General features: G+C 41.6%; 2 protein-coding genes and 1 long non-coding RNA gene across 3 annotated transcripts; 1 reads left to right on the top strand and 2 right to left on the bottom strand.

Annotated features, from left to right (window-relative positions):
• Positions 1 to 192: 192 nt before the first annotated feature.
• On the bottom strand, positions 193 to 2,307 carry nudt15 (nudix (nucleoside diphosphate linked moiety X)-type motif 15). The gene is made up of 3 exons (XM_079572877.1): positions 2,073 to 2,307; positions 1,400 to 1,596; positions 193 to 418 (listed from the first exon to the last, which is right to left on the bottom strand). The coding sequence occupies exons 1-3, from the start codon at positions 2,222 to 2,224 to the stop codon at positions 303 to 305; spliced, it is 465 nt and encodes a 154-aa protein (XP_079429003.1). The 5' UTR covers positions 2,225 to 2,307; the 3' UTR covers positions 193 to 302.
• A 4,071-nt stretch (positions 2,308 to 6,378) lies between these two features.
• On the bottom strand, positions 6,379 to 8,719 carry LOC306975368. The gene is made up of 3 exons (XR_013793700.1): positions 8,694 to 8,719; positions 7,552 to 7,617; positions 6,379 to 6,434 (listed from the first exon to the last, which is right to left on the bottom strand). It is a non-coding gene; the product is annotated as an uncharacterized lncRNA (long non-coding RNA).
• A 6,276-nt stretch (positions 8,720 to 14,995) lies between these two features.
• actc1a (actin alpha cardiac muscle 1a) lies at positions 14,996 to 19,542 on the top strand. The gene is made up of 8 exons (XM_079572876.1): positions 14,996 to 15,019; positions 16,268 to 16,424; positions 16,516 to 16,644; positions 16,765 to 16,960; positions 17,495 to 17,656; positions 18,223 to 18,414; positions 18,737 to 18,918; positions 19,258 to 19,542. The coding sequence occupies exons 2-8, from the start codon at positions 16,296 to 16,298 to the stop codon at positions 19,399 to 19,401; spliced, it is 1,134 nt and encodes a 377-aa protein (XP_079429002.1). The 5' UTR covers positions 14,996 to 15,019; positions 16,268 to 16,295; the 3' UTR covers positions 19,402 to 19,542.
• The last annotated feature ends 1,101 nt before the right edge of the window (positions 19,543 to 20,643 follow it).

Below are 20,643 nucleotides of genomic sequence, written 5' to 3'. Positions count from 1 at the left end.
ACTCTATAAACTCTATAAAATACTCTATAAATACTCTATAAAAGATAGTTTATAGAACATATAGGATGATCAAGTTTGATCTATCAAAAATGCAAAAACACAAATTAACAAACACAAATAAAAAACAAAACTCAATACAAATATATATTGTAAGCAGATTTTATTTCAGTTATTTAGGCGTGCAGACAGTATAACAGGATTTGCACACACATTTGCAATCCTATTGTGAGTATAAAACGGAATCAATGACCAGTATAAAACAATGAAAAATAAAATAATAATCATTTGTATCAGCTTCCTTGTCATTGTGTTTCTGGTTGGTCTTTAAAAGGACTAAATCCTTGTCTACGGAGTTCAGCCAGAGGCAAAAACAGCTGATCATTAGGAGGCAACTCATCCCACCTTGTCCATGTCCAGCCTGACAGAATAGATTACAAATAATTTCATGAAGAATACTACAAAAACATAATAATAATAATAATAATAATAATAATAATAATAATAATAATAATAATAATAATAATAATAATAATAATAATGCATTGGTTTTATATAGCGCTTTTCTAGACACTCAATGACGCTTTACATTGCACTATTCGTTCACTCCATATTCAGTGATGGTAAGCTACTACTACTACTACTACTAAAGCTGCCCTGGGTTAGACTGACGGATGCGAGGCAACCAGTCTGCGCCATCGGCCCCTGCAACCACCACCAATCACTCACTAACTACAGTCACCAGGCTTCCTGGTGTTCCCAAACGATCTCCCATCGAAGTACCGATCAGGCCTAGCCTGGGAATCCCCAATGCTGCTGTGTGCGCTCGAATCATTTCGAACTGCCCAACATATATAAATATAACTTGTGATGTTTTGTCTGGCAATAGCCAGGCTAGAGCAGGCCCTTCCATGCTTAACTTTCAAGGTCTGACGGAATTGGGCAGCAAAGGCGGTACGGCAACAAAACAACCTTGCATTACACATGGCAATAGAGCAGTGGTTTTCAACTGGTATCGCATGGGGATCCAACATCACCATAGGCAACTTTATTTATACCACGCATTTTGTACGCAAGGCCACTCAACTATGTTTTAATCACAGTTTGAAATGATTTGAGCGCACACAGCAGCATGGGTACTCCCAGGCTATGTAAATACAGTCATTTCTCACAGATCATTGTGGATTAGACGTTGAACTAATAGTTTTAAAAGATTCCGGAAGAGTTTTTATACTTTTTCAGTCGATATATTGGAAGAAATGTGGGTCAGACGACCCACAGCTGAGTCCCGACCCACCTGCATTAGAGGATGAGTAATTGTTGAATAAATTAAGTATTGTTCTCACAAAATTTTCACTTTTTACTAATGACAAAACAGAAAAGTATGTATATATATTTTTACCTTCATTCTTGTCTGGCTCCATATTCCTGGGCTCTGCGGACCTCCCTCGGTCCAGCTCCCCTCTCATAAACACAGTGACATAGTGATAAGCCTCATCCAGTTTCACTGAATTCACCACAAAAGCGAAACAAACGTGCTTTAAATGAACTCCTGCCTCCTCCAGAACCTCCCTCTCTGCACATGCCTCCCAGGACTCACTGCAAAAGATAACTCAACAGTTCACACAAAAAAAGAGAAAAGCTTAAGCATTAAATATTTTAAATAAAATAAAAAAAAACACATGACAACATTTTACAGCATTCTTTTTTTTATTGTCATTATTTCAATGGGTGCCATTATATGGTGATTTTTGATAGCACATCCATGACTTTTGATTTGGGTAGTAATGAATTGCTGTATTTATAGTTTTGCTTCCATCCAATCTCTGACCACATAAATATATCACACTCAAAAGCGCAAATACAGTCTTTTACTTTGACAGTGATCAACCGGAACCATTTGCCTTTTATTAGACATCCTATTTTCTTTTTTTCAGACATCCTAACTAACACGTGTTTATAATATGAAAAGACAATGAAAAAGATGTGTTATTAATAGCGTACAATTTGCTAAATCTAACACAAAATTGAAGAGATGTCTTGTATTGTAAGAAAATAAAAATAAAAAAACGCACCCAAATTCCAGGTGACCTCCCGGAAGTTGATATTTGCCGTGGCCCGTGGAGTTCTTGCGTTTTCCGAGTAAAACTGAACCTGCATGTTGTGAATCTGTGACCAACACTCCAATCCCCACACCGGGCCGCTTCACCTGCAGAGAATCACACATGAATATGAAATGGTTTTGGCAGTAAATGTGCAAAAATACTAGGTCTACGATCGCGTGTGACTGCACTGAGGAGCAAGGAGTGAAGCTACAAAACTGGACAGGGGTGACGGAAGTTCAAGGTAGCGTTTAAAAACCTACAAAAGAAAACCGTGAAAAGAAAATTGGAGAAGTATCCATGTTGACCACGAAAAAACAACAACAATCACTTTTGAATGATTAGACGTTTGCCGAAAAATGATAAACAACTGCAAAAACATTGTACTGTATGTCAGTGCGGTACCATGAGATGGCGCTGTTTCAACAACAAGCGGTTTATGGTGTTGCAGTGTGCCAGCATAGTGCCAGATGCCCGCTCATCCTCCTTTACCACTGCAGTTCATGATTCATTTCATTTGCCACTAAATGTAGGCTATTTATTTTTTAATTTACATCAGTTACATCACTCACACTTCATCATAAAATATCAAACATGGATATGTACTTAACCTAAAATAAAAGCCTGCTGCAAATTGATGCGCCATTTTGTGAATATAAAAATTTGACCTTGAATCTGAATCAAAGCATAAAATACTACAAGATGAAAGATTCAAAATGTGCCAGTAATTGTTTTCTTTTTTTCATTTTTTTTTCATATCCCAGTCAAATATAATCCAGAAGTTGACATTGTGACATCACTTGAATAAACAGTGTATCTGTGGTGTAAGTACATACATTTCCAACAAGAAGAGACTCCATCAACAACAGTACCCCACCAAAGTGGGGTACTCAATAATGGCTCTAGTCTAATCCGCTCCCTGCCTTGTAGAGCATAAATTCCAGAAAATATGAATAAAAAAAGGAAAGATTTTCATACGTGTCCAGCAGAGGGCACTGACATAATAAGAGATCTGGATATGAACAACACATTATAGCCACGTGATATCTGTCTCAGGGCAGCTGTGGCTTCAATAACAGCTTACCACCACCGAGTGTGGAGTCAATGAATAATGACTACTATGTAGTATTAGAGATACACACAGGCTTGTAAAGTGCAATACAAGCATAAGCCGTTGTTAGGATTAGGCTACAGCCAAGTTGGGGCTTTGACCAAATCACAGCTCATTATTATTATTAATTTATTGGAAAAAATGTTCTCAATAGTATTTCCTGTTTACATAATATGCGACCCGCTGTGGGAGCTGAATTTCGGCCCATGACCCAAAATGAGTTGTGCTCTAGGCACAAAACTCGTTTTTTAATTGATTACAGGTCATAACGGGCACTTGTCCTTCTCTGGAGCGTCCACTTATGTTGAAATCAACAGGCTGCATTACTGTTGCAGTGGAAGACGACAAATCACATGCTCTTTTGCTCAGGCACTTGACTGTAACAATAATCCACAACTACAACTGCCCATTAGTCTTCAGCGTTTGGTTCATTATAGCTGAGAGCAGAGCTGAGGCGCCTTGTCCACATTCATAGCCTCTGTTTGGGGTTCTCTGACAACCTGGCAGAAACAATCATAAAAAATAATACATGAACATTTGTTGACTTGTATTTTATTCAATAACAGCTGAACACTAAAATCCTGAATCCTAAACTTTCTTTACTACACTCATTAGCCTATAATACATTCAACATAACATTTGTCTTCAAGATCACAGTTTTGAACATATATTTTGCTGTGGTAAATTCCACTTATTGCCTAAAAGTTGACTGTTTCCCAGCTCCGTTAGTCTGCCCCAGGACAGTCCTCAGTCCTCAAAGAGTGCTACTAGCCTTTGACATGGGCTAACACTACGCGAGCAACAAGCTATTCTGAAGTGGATAGATGGTGACTTTGGTTACAATCCTGTTTTTTATTACATTGAATGTTTTAGCCACGCATCAATAAAGCACATCTGTCTCCGCAGTGTGTAACCTGATGTGCCAATATATTGAAGCAAGAGACGTACCTCTTTGAAATATTTTGTCTTCATTAATAATAATAATGGCCTAAACTTGAAGTGCACTTTACAAGCCAATGTTGACAACTTTCACAAAGCGCTTGGCTGTAGGACTGTTGCCTTCAACCTCCCAAAAAGTGTGGATTTTTGTAAATGCTGTTTCTTTGTCAGGGGTTCTCTCTTACAGAAAAGGTTGGGATTGGAAAACCATAAACCTACGTCCTTTACAAAAAGCTGTTTATGTGTGACACTGGTGCGTTCTTCTCCGGGACCCACAGCCTGCCGCCAGTGTCTGATCCGTTTGGTTCCATCTCCAGCTCAAAATTGCAGATAACTGTGTAATAGCACCTGAAGAAGCCCTGGTGTTTGTGAATCACTGGACTTGCAAAAACAAAGGACCTTATGTCTCACAATTATATAATTTGTTAAGACCACTGCAAACACTATCTTCAACTAGTGAATGAAAGAAATGTAATAGTGGTGCAACTGAAAAAAAAAAACTCCCCTGTCCCTCATTTGGGCAGTTTGTGCTCTTCAAAATCTGGGCTGTTTATAATACTACACTTACAACAAAGGTCAATTACTCCAACTTTATAAATAAGCTATGAACAAACAAGAAATACAAAACTTCCTCCTTATTTACTGTACATACGTTTATTTATCACTCCTCAAAGAGCTTCACAGGCAGCACTGCACAGTCAGGGCGACACATCAGAAGGAAACGGCTGCATCTCACCTCCATCGGAGCTTCTCTACGGGCGCGTCAGTGACACGTGACTTCCCACAAGAAAGTTAGACAGTGGTGCAGATGGTAGAGCGGGTGGTCTCATGATCACAAGGTTGGAATCCCAGCTCCTTTGCACTGCGGTTGTGTCATTGTGCACGTGGCCTCCAGTACCTGCACACATCAGTGTATGAGTGAGAGTGCGAATGGGTGAGCGGCTCCCTGATACTATACATTCATCTATATATAAGTTGAGACCATTTACCATTTACTAAGAGCTGCAGCCTCCTTAGAAATCACAGGTCACTCTCATGTCGTGTGGTGTTGGGTCAGGACGCCCTCTGCTGGTGCCACGCTCACTCGCAGATGTTTCTCCTGTAAACAAACAAAAGAAAAACACACACAACCCTACCAACAAAAACACACTCCTATTCATCTTCACTATTACGGCATCAGTCATAAATAGAAGGCATTAGGTGATAAAAAATGTACATTTTATTATTCAGTTTTTATTAAATGATAATAAGCTCTTACTCTACATGTTTCACCCCTTTTAATATTGTTTTTGTTGTTTTGTTTTTAAAGCACACACAAATACTATTACTACTAATAGAACAAGAAATATGTTTTTTGTCTTTTTGTTTTAAAAGCACACACAAATACTACTACTACTAATAGAACAAGAAATATGTTTTTTGTCTTTTTGTTTTAAAGCACACACACATACTACTACTACATTAAATATATATGTTACGGTCTTTTGGTGTTTTTAAGCACCCGCAGAAACGACTAAGTTAAGGCTACACACTGGTCAAAGCGCGGTGGTGTGGAGGGTGGTAAATGTTGCTGTTACAGACTTTCCAGATCCAGAAGTCAGAGGCTAAAACTCAGTCCTTGTCTGACTCTGGGTCCTGGAGCAGGTGGGGGTAGAGGAAGAAGTGGATGGAAGCAGAAGTGGAGGGGCTGTTGGAGCCGCCTTCAGAAAAGGAGAGGCGCGGGCGCTTGGCGCCGTCCTCCTCGTCTTTGTCATCTTCATCCATGCTGCGCTTGGATCTGCCGAGAAATCCCAGAGCAGACAAAGACAAATCCGGGATGGGAGGGCGCAGGGAGAGAGAGCTGACCGAGGTCCTGATGGTGGAGCGCTTCCTCAAACATCCTCTGCAGTGCGCTGACGGTTGGAGACAGGTTCTCTGCTCGTTGCTGTGGGCAGGGATCTGGGGAAGACCAACCGGCGCGGAGGCCCCCAAAACTCTTCTCGAGGAACGCGGTCTTTCTCTGCGAGATGACCGTAGCCCATACAACAAAAGAGGAAACCCACCAACCTCCAACTCACCAAATCCTCCCCATCTGAGAAGACCTCATCCCCTGGAGCGTCGGCAAGACATTTCTCACTAACCCTGGTGGTGAAGCTCCTCCATGATGCAACAGGAACTGAAGAAAAGTCTGAAATAAACAGGACACATTACCCAACTGGAAACAACCAGAAATCACCGCGTAGATAAGAAGTCAGTGTAGAAAGTGTGCCGATGGAGGGGACCACACAGAAACAGCCCATCTCTTCCTGTTGGAAAGAAAACATGAGGTTAAATTTAACAACGAGGGTAAGGGAGGGAATATGTTTGTGCCTCAGGGAGAGACACAGCCAGGACCTGAAAATAAAAATTAATGTCAAACTGTACAGAGAAAGGCAAGAAATGAAAGTGTGAAAGACGTAGAGGCCAACAAACTGTTAACACTCCACTAGAATAGCAGAAAAGGCTTGAATCACTCAAACCTACGGCGCAACCTCTTAGGACTGGCCTCAGCATCGTCGTCCTCCCTAAAGCGCTTACGAGGGGAGGGAGAAGAGGAGGAGGACAAAGAAGGGGAGGAAGGACAAGAGGAGGAAGGAGAAGACATAGAAGAGAAAGAAGAAAGTGAGGATGGAGAGGAAAGAGGGGAGGAGTACGGCGAGGGAAGGGGAGAGCGGGAGAAAGGAGGAGGAGACTCAGGGCAAGACAAAAGAGGAGAAAGAGGAAGGGAAGGGGGAGAGGGAGCGGGGCTCGGAGAAAGAGGAGGGAAGCCCGGAGAAAGAGGGGGAGAACCCAGAAGTGCTAGGAGGCCGGGGGAAAGAGGGGGAGAACCTGGAAGTGGAAGGAGACCCGGAGAAAGAGGGGGGCGGCCCGGAGAAAGACGAGGGGAGCCCGGGGAAAGAGGGGGAGAACCCGGAAGTGGAAGGAGACCCGGAGAAAGAGGGGGGCGGCCCGGAGAAAGACGAGGGGAGCCTGGAGAAAGAGGGGGAGAACCCAGAAGTGCAAGGAGGCCCGGGGAAAGAGGGGGAGGGCCCAGAAGAGGAGGAGGGAGGCCCAGAGGAAGAGGAGGGAGGCCCAGAGGGGGGGCAAGAGGAAGAGGAGGGAGGCCCAGAAGGGGGGCAAGAGGAAGAGGAGGGAGGCCCAGAAGGGGGGCAAGAGGAAGAGGAGGGAGGCCCAGAAGGGGGGCAAAAGGAAGAGGAGGGAGGCCCAGAAGGGGGGCAAAAGGAAGAGGAGGGAGGCCCGGAGGGGGGCCAAGAGGAAGAGGGGGAGGGCCCGGAGGAGGAAACAAAGGGAGAGGTGGAAATGGGACGAAGGAGCCTGCATCCCCAGCACCGAAGTGAAGGGGCACAGGAGGAGGGTCCACAGGTGCACGCGGGAGAGGCTCACCCGGGAGAGCGTCCCCAGCACCGAAGATAAGGACCGCAGGATCAGGAGGCAGCCAGGGGGCGTCTCCTAAACACACAAAAATACTTGTGTTAGAATCCGTTCTAATCTCTACTTTTAAGCTTAACTCAGTGCAATTAAACTGGCATTCATTTGTTTTTGTTGTGCGGGACACTGCAGGAACTGTCTCTGAAGAGCACAGTCCTGGTGCCTTGTGTCTGAGCACGTGTCAAAGTAAAACACACTGTTGCCTCAAGACTTTTGATCCCGCACAAAACTGTTAACACTTTGTTTTACAGTACCTAACTACATTTAGTACAATGTAATGTGCTCTGTAAAAATGTCTAATAACTTGTACCTATGGGTTAGATACACAATGGAATAATATGTATTAGTAGTTTGTAGGGACATAATGTAATAAGACATAACTCTAACCTTAAGCCCTAACCCTAAGGATCTCATGTCCTATTACAATATGTACCTACAAAGTACTAACACAAGTTATTCCATTGTGTGTCTAACCCACAGGTACAAGTTATTACAGATTGTTACAGAGCTCATTACATTATACTAAATTTAGTTCGCTACAATGTCAAGGCAGTGTAAAATAAAGACTTGCAGTAAATACATGAACTGAAATGAAATACTCTTGAACTAAACATTCAAATAAGAGCGAGCACCATTTAATTCAAAATGTTGCTACTAATGTGAAATTCAACACCCAGCCCCAAAAAATAAAGAATTATAATTAAGTGTTGGTTTCTTAGTTTTATCAAGGTTTTATACAAGACATTTTGAAGAAATCGTCGAACTTAGTGTCTGCTAACGTTACCAAAACTAGCTAGCGTAAGCCAAGTTAACCCCAAAATTCAGTTTTAAAACATGTTTTTCTCCACTCAAAGTGATGAACTATTACTGTACAGTTGCTAATACCTCGATCATTTGCAGTTTTTACCGATGGATTTGACCGGTTTGAACAAGGTATTTGGATACACTGCTAGCGTTAGCATCAATTAGCATATATCCTAACCGAACAAAGGCCTAGCTACAACAGTACTTTTGGAAAAATATATGTCACACACTAAAAGAAAACCTAAAGCCTAACATAAGTAGGTAATACAAACTAAGAATATGAGGATACATACCTCGAACCTGCAGGTCCAGGGCGTCGTTGTCCAGAGGGAAGTCCAGATGATCCATCTTGTCGAAGTTTTCCGTTGATAGTTCTCACAAATCTGGCAAAAATATAAAAGAGTGTTAGCTAAACTGCTTTTACTTTGTCAACAGATAAATGTGGAGACTCTAATTAAAGCAGAAAAGGCTAAAGTTACGCACCTGTAGCTACAGTCCGCAGTCAGTGTTGAACTCAAAGTCCAAAGGTAGTTGCCAGGCCACAGTTGCCATGGTAATAGTCATAGACGTAAGACGTAAGTTTGGCGCGTTGATGTCATAGGGCAATGGATTAAGGGTTTACATTGAACTTGGAGATTTATGATCAAGTTAAAACATTTGGAGTTAGGGTGACCACCTTCTGTTTGCACTGCACAGCCATGGGGAATTGTGGAAAAAGCAAGGCCTTAAATGTCCTTGAAAAGCATAACACATGAACATGCTGTTCACCTGCAGAGACAAAAGGCTGTGAACACTCAAAAAAATCAACACTTTCATCACATATCAAAAAATCTGATGCATATCAGTGCTCTGAGTAGTTTTGGAAGACATTATGATCAAAAAAGATGATTCTGTATAAATAAATGTGCATTTGTCTGGTGTTTATAGAATGTTCTGCTCTATTGTACTTTAACTTTCACTGTCAAACTGCACTGAACATACACAGATCACAGACAACAGAGGACTTCCCTGAAATAAGGGAATTTGTGAATGAGAATCACAGTTTGGTTATATTTCAAAACTGGGTTATAGCACTGTTTTTTGGGTCCTAAAAGATAGAAACAATTAGTGAATTCAAAATCTGGTAAATGTGCATGTAGTTGAGGCCCTGTGGAGTGTATAATATGTAAAAAGATTTGGAGTTGAAATGAAGGTGGTATGAAAGGCAGAAGACAGTAATATAGCTGAATTCACAGACATGGAGGACACGCCATTGAAATGAATGGAGAGCTGCTGCTGTTTTCAGGCTTTAGGCCCTACAACTATTCTAAAAATACGTTGAATAATATCCAGTTCAGGAATTTCAGGAATTATTAAAGGGCAATTTTTGGCTCAAAATTTGACTTACTTTACAAAACATAAACAATCAAAATGTTATTTTATGAGAGAAATATTAGAGAAACAAAATGGGGTCATTAATGGTGGTCGAGGTCTGTATGGGGGCCATATCCCTCGGTCTCTTCCAAAGTACATGTTTTGTCTGGTCTCATTACTAACATTATTTTTCAATTAGGTTAGTGATCCAAAGGCTCGGAGCAACTTTAAGTTGTAGGCATCACAGCAATGCAATAATGTCTGTTGATGATGGAGCGCTGACATGGAAACTTGCTAAGCACCGCACATATTTATAGAGCTGACTTTATCTAGGAGACTGCTGCTCAGAGCACTATGGTGGTTACAACACTCCAACTGTACAGAGAGCAAAATGAAGGAGCTTTAAGTATTATTATGTATCAGCATCCTATTATATTATAATTATGGTATAATACTGATGGTGTTTACATTCACAGTATCCCAGATGAAAGTTGTGTAGTGTTTTTGTGGTTTTGTGATAATAGTTGCTGGCATTCTGACTGTTTTTCAATATATGAGCAATTAACAGATGTCAGGCCGGTGGTGATGATAACTTGTGAAAGAGATGCCGACAGCTCCATGTCAGAACCTTTTTACAACCGGAATGTAGCACGTTCTACATAGGGATGAGGAGCCACGAACAACACCACGTAGTAAAGGAAGTATTTTATCATGGCTTCATCTGATGTAAACTATTGATTATGTAAATGTATTAAAAGTAGTATAGAGTGTCAAACTCTTCTTTCACCAGATCATTTTAGTCACTAGTACGAAATATCTTTATAGTTATAACAAGGTTATTTAGAAAAAGCCGTACTCCCCATTGTTGCTCTTGGCGGGATACACTGAAAGTATTCATTATACACATCACATTCTAGCTTTTTTTGTTTTTCCTTTTTTTTCTTGATGGCCACTGTGCCTAGTCTCAGCACTAGCCCCTCAGTCAGAACTACTGTATGGTCTGAGCGCTCCATGTATGTAAATGACGAACAGCAGTGCTGTGGTGGGGGCTGCTCCGGAGACAATTGTTGCAAACAGCTGCCATAATGTATGTGTGTGTGGGTGTGTTTGTGCTTTCAGGGGCGCAGCTGCTGGACCCATCGTGTGCTTCCCTCATCTCCTTTTATGGAAGAAAGAGCCTCAAAATCTTCAGGCCATCCCGGACCAATCTGCTGCATCCAGATAAAGAGGTGCTGAAACTGATAGGGCAGCGCCAAAAAGTGTTTCTGGACAGCTGACTGACACAACACAGGCCCGATTTCCACCAAAACAGAGTTGGGTGATGCTACTATCACTGTAAAAATGTGGCATGGTTTTCTTTCAGTTGACAGTTTTTACAAAGTTCTTGGGAGAGTGAACTGTGTGGTGGCCAATCCATGTGTGAAAATGATGTTTCATACTCCTTGGACCATTCTTTCACAATGTGACACGGATAAAACAGCAGACCAACTAACTCCAAAACACTTGTCTGCTCAGGGGAGCTTTGAAGTTTGTTGGTCTTCTTTATCCATCAAGCTGGCTACATTTTACGTATTTACATTTTTATTTTTATTTTCAGGGATATTTATCGGGATATAATCTCTGCATTTGACCCACCCTTCGGTGCCACAGGGCGACCCAAAAGGAGCAGTGTGTGATCGCAGTGCCTCACCTGGGGACCCATCTCCAGATGTCGAGTCAAGCTATCGGTCTAACTCAATGTTTGAAATAGGAGCACCCAGCGGAGACCCATCATGTCACAAGAAGAAAACTCAAACTCAACAGAAAAGGCCTAGTTGGTCCGGGAATTGAACCCACAACCTTCTTGCTGTGAGACAAGAGCGCTGAATATTCTGACACTAAGCTGAATCAACTGCAGCAAATCAGATTACAGGTTACAGGTGGGAATTTTGTATGGGTTTTGTTTCCTCCATATCTGCATAACTTCTTTTTACAATAGACTATAGACTACTTCACCTGAATACAGTTAATATGTCGTATACCACAGAGGTTTGTTGAATTCGAGATGCATTAAAGTTTTGAGCAGTGGCAAAGTGTGGACCACCCCCTAATGAAATGGCACTTATTTAGATTCTACTTCTATCTTGCATTGCTCAGTAAAACTTGAAGACAAAGCAATAAGGTCTATTTTATGCTGAGGCAGCAAAAATAAATATACTCTACAACAACAAATAGTCAGGTACCCCAGATTTAATGTTTACCAAAGTTTCCCCTAAAATTATGACAATTCCGAACTCTATTGGAAATGTAAGAAGAGGCAAACATTCCATAACTGTTGTCTTTTACTGTATATAAGGAAATATTCCAGAAAAACATAACACAACACACAGTTTTTTTCATTCTAGGTATATAGAGTATCAAATACACATCCACAGAAGAATCAAAAGGAGCTGTTGGGAGTGTTACACATTTATGACTGCTGCAGGACGTCCCAGTTCCTGATAGGGACTCCGCTGCTGTGTGAGAGCCCTGAGAGGTGACTAATAAGGAGCCTGCGCCAATGACCCGTCACTCTGTGGCTATCAGCACCTGCTACTGTCCACTTCCCTAAAAGGACACGCGCCGGCCAATCGCAGCTCAGCGTTCGGCAGCGTCCACGGTCTTGGGACAAGCCTTCCCAGGAAATAGTGGAGGTCTGGACAGGCCCACTCCCCTCTCCCCCTCTCTGTCCACACGACTGTTGCATCTCAGTTGTCGGGTATGTTCTTGAACCCCCCCCATTTCTTTCTTCACACATGCACAGGGTGGTATGAAAACACAGTCCTTCATACGTACAGCACATACCAAAAGGTGTCTCTCATTATACTTTGAAAATAACTATTAATTCTATTATTACTTTTACTGCTAATGCACAAACCAGACAGTATACCCAGTTATGCAGTACTCAAACAGCATTTAAATAAATATATACTGTTGGATGAGTTTCGACTTGTCATTGTTAAAGTAATAATAATACTTCAACTCTCTTTTCCATCACATTCTTTTATCACTCCACTATTTTATTGGCAACTTACTTTAAAGGCCCTGTACTTGATTTGTGGAATAAAATTATCTTTGACTTTCAATATATTGTAATGTATAAGCAGATATTGGTGATATTTGTGCATGATTTCTAAACTGTTTTATTGATGGTAGTAGTTTAGAGCATGTCATTAGAGCATGTCCAATTAAAAATGGACATGCTCTCTCTCCCATTGTTTAGGCCCTTAAGGTTTTTTTTTTATTCCAAGAGAAACGTAACAAACACATCTTCTTCACAAAAACACACTAATGTAGACGACAATTTAAAATGTAATGTTTGCTTTAGAGAGTGCATCTAAACTGGTTTGTACAGAAACTACGGGCAATCGACTTTTTTATTTGAATGAATGGATCTGGTATAATAGATTTTTTAATGGTTGATTACCAGATATTTTAGTAGAAGTTCAACTACGCTCCATAAAATGTCTGTTAGATGACATGGCAGATCCCTTACACGAGTCCCACAAGGCTTAAAACATAAACTTGGCCAGATTTCTCGGTGACGGAGTACTGTTACAGCCTTTGGCTCACCCACATCCCCAGTGCCCTGCATTTAGCTTCATCTTATGAACACATCCTTAGAGAACAATTGTGCGCTATATAACAGATACAAAGCAGGATTTAGAAGTCATTATAATTCAAAAGATTTCTTGGCAATTTTTTATTTATTTATTTGTTTATTTGACAGGGACAGTACAAGGAAACATTGCCAACTCGTTGGCCGATGTTCTGTACATAAGGCGTCTAGCCATCGGCTAATTTGCAGCCCCCGTCCCTGGTTAGGCTTTTGAGAGGGTTTATAAAAGAACAGAAAAATGAAAAATCAGTGAAAAGCATCAAACAATTCAACAATAAAAAGAAAGAAGAGAAGACATATCTGTCCACTTCCCATCCCTAGTTCAGCCTCACAGTTCAGTGTTCACATTTTTGTTTGTTCTTCAGCCACAGCTTCAGCTTTTGTGAGAAAAGTCTCAGGTCCAATTGGGACTTTAACTCCAGTGGCAAAGCGTTCCATAACTGAGTCCCTTTCACTGAGAACGCAGACTGACCCAGGGCAGTTTTGCACCATTTCACTCTGCAGTTCCCGCTTACTCCAGCTCTGGTACTCACTCCTTGGTTAGTGTATTTTTGTACTAATTGACACAATACAGACGGAGCAAGACCATTAAGACACTTGAATATAGTTTTTATAAAGGAGAAACTGATGAAGTTATCAAATGTCATCATTTTGTATTTTTTAATAATAGTGCAGTGATGCCACTTCATTGTTTTTTGATCAAACACCTTTAGTGTTTGCTTGTAGAGTGATGTTAAAGGCTTTAGGACAGATTGTGAAGCCTGGCCCCAAACGACTGAACAATACGGCATATGTGATAAAATCATAGCATGTAGATAAACTTGTGCCGCCTGAGTTGATACACAAGACCTAATCATACGGAAACAAGACTGACATTGCTGTATCAGAAAGACATGTCCAAACGACAGGGCGTTTCATACTGTGCAAAAAGTGGAATAAAAGTGGAAAACAGATACAAAATAACTACCTAATTACCTACCAAAAGTAATCATAATAACCATATGGGATCATAAGTCTGTGTATATTCATTTTAACATGACAACAAGACGGTCCCTACAAGACTGAACCTCCAGCAAGGAATTCCTGACCCAACAGCGAAGTACATTACACTCACGTTATAAGTCCTGAATCAATAATTTTGAGTACGTTTTGTGGCTCATAATGTTTGGAAAATGAAGACTTTGTGATTGCACAGTTGCACGTTAAAATATATAAATGTGAAATGAAGTGCTGTACATAATCATCCGTCTCCCCCCACTGTTCACCTCCTTGTTAAATAAAAGGGTAATGTGCATAAAATGATCATAAAAAGTTAAAGGATTTGACATAATTTGCAAACCCAAACACAGCTGTCCGTGTGTGTCGCTTCTTGTTTTTCTAAGGGAACATCATCTGTCTTCACTGGTGGTATCCCCCGACGCTGACATACCTAGGATTACCCACTGTCTCGGAGCCGTTTGGCTGAGCGGCACTTATTTGGACTTGTGTGGACTCCTCCGGCCCCGCCCCCTCCTCCTGTAGACCCCCCCTAACCTCCTTCACTCGGAATGACCCGGGTGTATATAGGGACCCCCTACGCCACTCAAGCTTCGTCCCAGTGCAACCGCCAGACCTTGAAGTTACAACTTGGTGAGTACACGGGCGACTACATCTTGGCATACTACTTTGAGTGCTTGCTTTGCTTTATGTTACTTTGGGTTTGAATGAACTGATTTGAAGTTTTGTCAAAAAATATACATGACTTGATGATGTTGCATTCCTGAAGAGTAGTTTTACAAAAATCAGTCAACTACTTCTAATATAATACTACGACTACTATCAATCAATCCAAGAAGGCAAATAATCCTTCCAGTGCAGAGATAAACAGAACACTTGTAGCACTTGCAAAGGGATCTAAATGGAATTCAAGTAATTGACACATTGACATTTAATTTTATAGCAACAATACCCAAGTGTAGGTATTTCACATCTATGACTTGAAGATAATTGTCATTTTGGCCTGAAGATAATTCCTTTTCTCTTCACCTTTATCTCCCACTTGCCAAACCAGAATGTCTAGCACTGGTTCAGCTACATGATGTTGTGTTGCAGCGACAAAAGAATATCTCGGAATTGTCATCCTATATAGACCTATCAATCAGAAATGGGGAGAACCGCAAAGATTTGAATGACTCAGGCAAGAAAAATGATACAAGAGTCAAAAGCAATGAGCCCAAAAGAATACTTCAATAAGAGCAGAAAACTACTCCTCTGAATGTCATGAAGTCATTCTTCATGTTCAGGATGAATTCAAATGGGGAAGCCTATCTAGTAAAGGATGCTGCCATTAGATTACACTTCTTGAAAGGCTCAGACTCCTTGATAGGTCACAACAAATGCACGTGTGGACAGCTGAGGAAACACTGTGCCTCTATATTGTCAGTGGACACACCACCTCAGCTGTTAACCGGCTCCTGTTAAATGTGCCTCAAACACAGAATGGGCTTGGGGAGGGGGGATTTTCTGTTGATACAAGTGGGACAATTGCTCTCCAAACCTAAAATAGTCATGTGTGAAACTGGGAGCTCTGTTCATGCCCTGTTTTGGTGTTTTGGGGGCAGCTGAAGAGATTAGGGCACTTAAAGGTGGCCTCATACTACTTGGCATAGTGTTGTTGCATTGTTATCACAGGATTACATAGCCCTACATGTACATGACCCCACTTTGAGAACCACTCAGCTAAATTGGCAAGCATAAACATTTGACTAATATAATGGCAAATGCAACTAAAGAATAATAAATTGATGATAATTTGGGACAATTTCAGACAAGTTCTTAAGAGGCTTCTTGTTTGAGGAGTATGGTCTGTGTGTAAGGCTCAACATGTTGTCTTCACAGGTGCCAGCCAGTCAAACAAAGACCAAAGATGTGTGACGACGATGAGACCACCGCCCTCGTGTGCGACAACGGCTCAGGCCTGGTCAAGGCTGGCTTTGCTGGTGATGACGCTCCCCGCGCTGTCTTCCCATCCATTGTCGGACGCCCCCGTCACCAGGTACCGAAACATAAATCACTATAAAAAGGTGTCTTGTTGTATATTGTCGGGAGTTTCCTGGAGGATTGACACGAGTATTTTCTCTCCCCAGGGCGTGATGGTGGGTATGGGGCAGAAGGACTCCTACGTGGGAGACGAGGCCCAGAGCAAGAGAGGTATCCTGACCCTGAAGTACCCCATCGAGCACGGCATCATCACCAACTGGGACGATATGGAGAAGGCAAGACAACTGCACATGAAACTGAGGGGTTACTGTTTGTGCCTGCCCCAACCCAAGATAAACAGAGAATAGCCATGTTTGAACTTTTTCATAACATTTTGTTTTGCTTCTTGCCTTCAGATCTGGCACCATACCTTCTACAACGAGCTGCGTGTGGCCCCCGAGGAGCACCCCACCCTGCTGACCGAGGCGCCCCTCAACCCCAAAGCCAACAGGGAGAAGATGACCCAGATCATGTTCGAGACCTTCAACGTCCCGGCCATGTACGTGGCTATCCAGGCTGTGCTGTCCCTCTATGCCTCCGGTCGTACCACTGGTGAGTTCATAAGCTTTTTCCAACTATTTTAGATTGTTGCTTTTTTGTTGCTAAATAAGTTTTTTTGTATTGATGCCTTTTTAGGGAAAGATAGCATGAAAAGTGTACTTTAACCAGTCACTTTCTCTACTATGTGATAAAGTAACGTCCATCATATGTTAATGTTGGTAAATATAGCAGGAAAATTGATTCATATGGATTTAAACTTTGTATTTTTTGCTTTAAATTGTACAAATAGATCAAATCATTGGAACCTTGTCGAAAACAAAATATTTTGCAAATATACTATTTCAGTGACTTTTAAGAACTCTGGGAACCAAGTACGATAAATGATTCCACCCACGACCTTCTGACATGAAAGCATTGATTTAGAAATAAAGTCATCATGTGGTTACCAATCAGTCCAGCAAATAACACAAATCTTTGTGAATTAGCCCTTGACTAAAAGGCATGTCAAAACTTGAGGATAGCACCATATTACCCCACTTTGGTGAAGATATTGAAGAACTGACCGAGCACATCTCCACATTGCAGGTATTGTGCTGGACTCAGGAGATGGTGTGACCCACAACGTGCCCATCTATGAGGGCTACGCGCTGCCCCATGCCATCATGCGTCTGGACTTGGCCGGCCGCGATCTCACTGACTACCTGATGAAGATCCTGACTGAGCGCGGATACTCCTTTGTTACCACAGGTAAGAGGCAAAGCACAGTACAAAATACACAAAATAACAACAGGGCTGTTTCAATATTCAAGATAATTATCCAATCAGAAAGCAGAATGTGCCCCACATTTCAGGCAGCCAGATCCTGTCTTATCATTTACATAAGTGATCAAAAAATGAATCTATGAAGTAATGTGCTCTACAATCTAAATAAAAAATGAATAGAAAATAGGCATCAATCATTTGGACTGACTTAATGTAAACCTTATCTGACCTAAATAGATTTGCTGCTTCAACTGATCTGAAAGGACTTGAACAGAAACTAGACATGCCTTTTCTCCACCTGCATAATTTGACCACTTAGCACTTCTCAGCGGTTAATAACACATCAATAATTGGCATTTTGACGCTGATTTGCCACAAACCTTTCTGACGTCACCTTGCCCTGTACAGACTAGACAAAACTAGAGCCACTTCATATTGTTTATTGCGCTTAGTTCAGTCAATTTGTGTCCCCAGTAGCCTCAGCACTCAATAGCGCTTCGATTACCCATCAGCCACAGCGATGCTAACTGATCCAATTGTTTCGTCTCCAGCTGAGCGTGAGATTGTGCGTGACATCAAGGAGAAGCTGTGCTACGTGGCCCTGGACTTTGAGAATGAGATGGCGACCGCTGCTTCCTCCTCCTCTCTGGAAAAGAGCTACGAGCTCCCCGATGGTCAGGTCATCACCATCGGCAACGAGAGGTTCCGCTGTCCCGAGACCCTCTTCCAGCCTTCCTTCATCGGTGTGTTACTCTATACTGATATTTCAGACAGTGTACATTTTAAACATGTCCTGGATCATTTGCGTTTGAGAGAAGCCCATGGGTAGATGGATATTTAGGCTGCAATTAGTCTTACATTTTAGCGTTTGTTCAAAATCTAACCTCAGTAAGTCTTAAAGTGGAGAGCTTGGGCTGCAAGTTCGAATTTGCCTCAATTAACTTATTGCCTTTACCTACTCCCTTAAATTTAGATTTCTTTTGCCGCAGTTTGCTAGTGTAATATCTGCAGATAATATTCTAAAGAAATTGAGCTATGTTAACCTTCTGTCTCACGATGTTTCAGGCATGGAGTCGGCTGGTATCCATGAGACGGCCTACAACAGCATCATGAAGTGCGACATTGACATCCGCAAGGACCTGTACGCCAACAACGTCCTGTCTGGAGGTACCACCATGTACCCAGGTATCGCTGACCGCATGCAGAAAGAGATCACCGCCCTGGCCCCTAGCACTATGAAGATTAAGGTAAGAAACAACAGCACTAAGCAAAGGTCATGGGAAGCTTTAAGCGATGCTATATTTGTATCAAAGCACACATTTAGCAACATTTTTGTAAGTAGATTATAATAAAGATGTCCGGCAGAAAGTGTCCAGTCAAAACCCTGCTAAATGTGCATATCTGCCAAAATACATTTCCGAGTCTGTTTACCTCACAATGTCTTTTGGCTCCTCCTCCCTTTTAATAATTTTTGGAATGCCCATTTTTCTCTCTCTTATATTAGAGAGATAGTTGAAAAAGAACTTTGTAATCAATTATTGTTATAGTAAATTTGAACAACATTGTCTTTTTCCTATTCTCTCCAGATTATCGCTCCCCCTGAGAGGAAATACTCTGTGTGGATCGGCGGCTCTATCCTGGCCTCCCTGTCCACCTTCCAGCAAATGTGGATTTCCAAACAGGAGTATGATGAGGCGGGTCCCTCCATCGTCCACAGGAAGTGCTTCTAAACTTCTGCGACTGACCAAACAAAACCAGCACCAAAGAACCAAAGAACCAAAGAACACCGAGCCCACCCAGTTTCCCTTTCATATGTGTTTCCATTGTGCCTTTCTATGATGTACTGTACATATATTTGCTATTGTAATAAATATAGATGCTTTTGACAATAATCACGTTTCTTAGAGTCTTTCACTATCAAGAGAGCGTCTGCACACCACCGCCCACATTATTATGCTCTTCTTATAGTGTGCCTGAAACTGGTAACAGCTGGGAATTATGCCTTGGTTGACCATGATCACCTGTCCCTCTTTTGTTGGGAATAGCAATTTACATATTGTCCCAAACTATACCCGAGGTATATTATGGCCCAGGCCAAACTATACCCGGGGGTATGAAATAGCCTAGGCTAGACTATACCCTCAGATGTTATTGTTATGTTCTCAAAGTGGTTATTGTTATTGGTATGGTCTCACTAAATAACCATCAAGGAGAAGAAAGGAAAATGCATGAAGTCTTCAGAGATTTTGTGATAAAAAATGCGTGTTCCGGCTTGGAACACCCATCCTAAATTAATTATGCAGTAGTATGGTATGGTTAAAATATATCAAGACAATGTTGAAGTCTAAAAGCAAAAGTAGATGGAGATAATAAAAAATGTAGTATTCCAGACCCTAACCCCTAACCCTAACCTTAATCCCAACCCTAACCCTAAAACCACATCTTGACTCTCAAACAGTCCTTCATAGAAATGAGGACCACCCAAAATGTCCTCACTTTCCAAAAATGTCCTCACTCTGTTGGTCTACATGTTGATGTTCTCACTTTGTCAGTCTGTACAAGTACAGCCACACACACGCGCACGCACACAAGTACATAGGACTAGTAAAATAAGAATGTAATGAGCGTGTAAGAAGTATAGCTAAGTAAAAGAGCCCTCCCTTAAAAATAGTAGGCTACTACTTGTACTTTTTACTTGCCTCCTTTCCACTGCTATTGAACGTACCACGTATAAGCTAATCCTTATTACCCACCTTCTTTCTGTCACCTAAACGCACCCTTGTCCAAACCGCAGGTGCGTCTCATCAGGATCATATCCTTCCTCCTGTTTCCTCCTGCGTCCTTCTGTCTGAGGTCTACTCATGTCTACAGCGATGAAAGTTACAGATTCCAACGTGATCCGCTTCCATCTTCAAGTGCTTCATGGGATAACACTGAAACCTTGTGAGAAGAAAGTTGACAGGTTGTTCTTC

The sequence above is a fragment of the Gobius niger genome, assembly GCF_951799975.1.
Source record: "Gobius niger genome assembly, chromosome: 15".
Lineage (NCBI taxonomy): Eukaryota > Metazoa > Chordata > Actinopteri > Gobiiformes > Gobiidae > Gobius > Gobius niger.
The sequence above is the reverse complement of the archived record's forward strand: the minus strand, read 5'-3'. Positions and strand labels throughout refer to the sequence as shown.

Bases quoted from the DNA above. Each gene is read 5' to 3' on its own strand.
- actc1a (XM_079572876.1), top strand. From the start codon at position 16,296: ATGTGTGACGACGATGAGACCACCGCCCTCGTGTGCGACAACGGCTCA. The intron at 16,425-16,515 runs GTACCGAAACAT...TTCTCTCCCCAG, and splicing joins TCGGACGCCCCCGTCACCAG to GGCGTGATGGTGGGTATGGG. The intron at 17,657-18,222 runs GTAAGAGGCAAA...TTTCGTCTCCAG, and splicing joins ATACTCCTTTGTTACCACAG to CTGAGCGTGAGATTGTGCGT.
- nudt15 (XM_079572877.1), bottom strand. From the start codon at position 2,224: ATGTGTGATTCTCTGCAGGTGAAGCGGCCCGGTGTGGGGATTGGAGTG. The intron at 1,597-2,072 runs GTGCGTTTTTTT...TATCTTTTGCAG, and splicing joins GGAGGTCACCTGGAATTTGG to TGAGTCCTGGGAGGCATGTG. The intron at 419-1,399 runs GTAAAAATATAT...CTATTCTGTCAG, and splicing joins GGAGCCAGACAAGAATGAAG to GCTGGACATGGACAAGGTGG.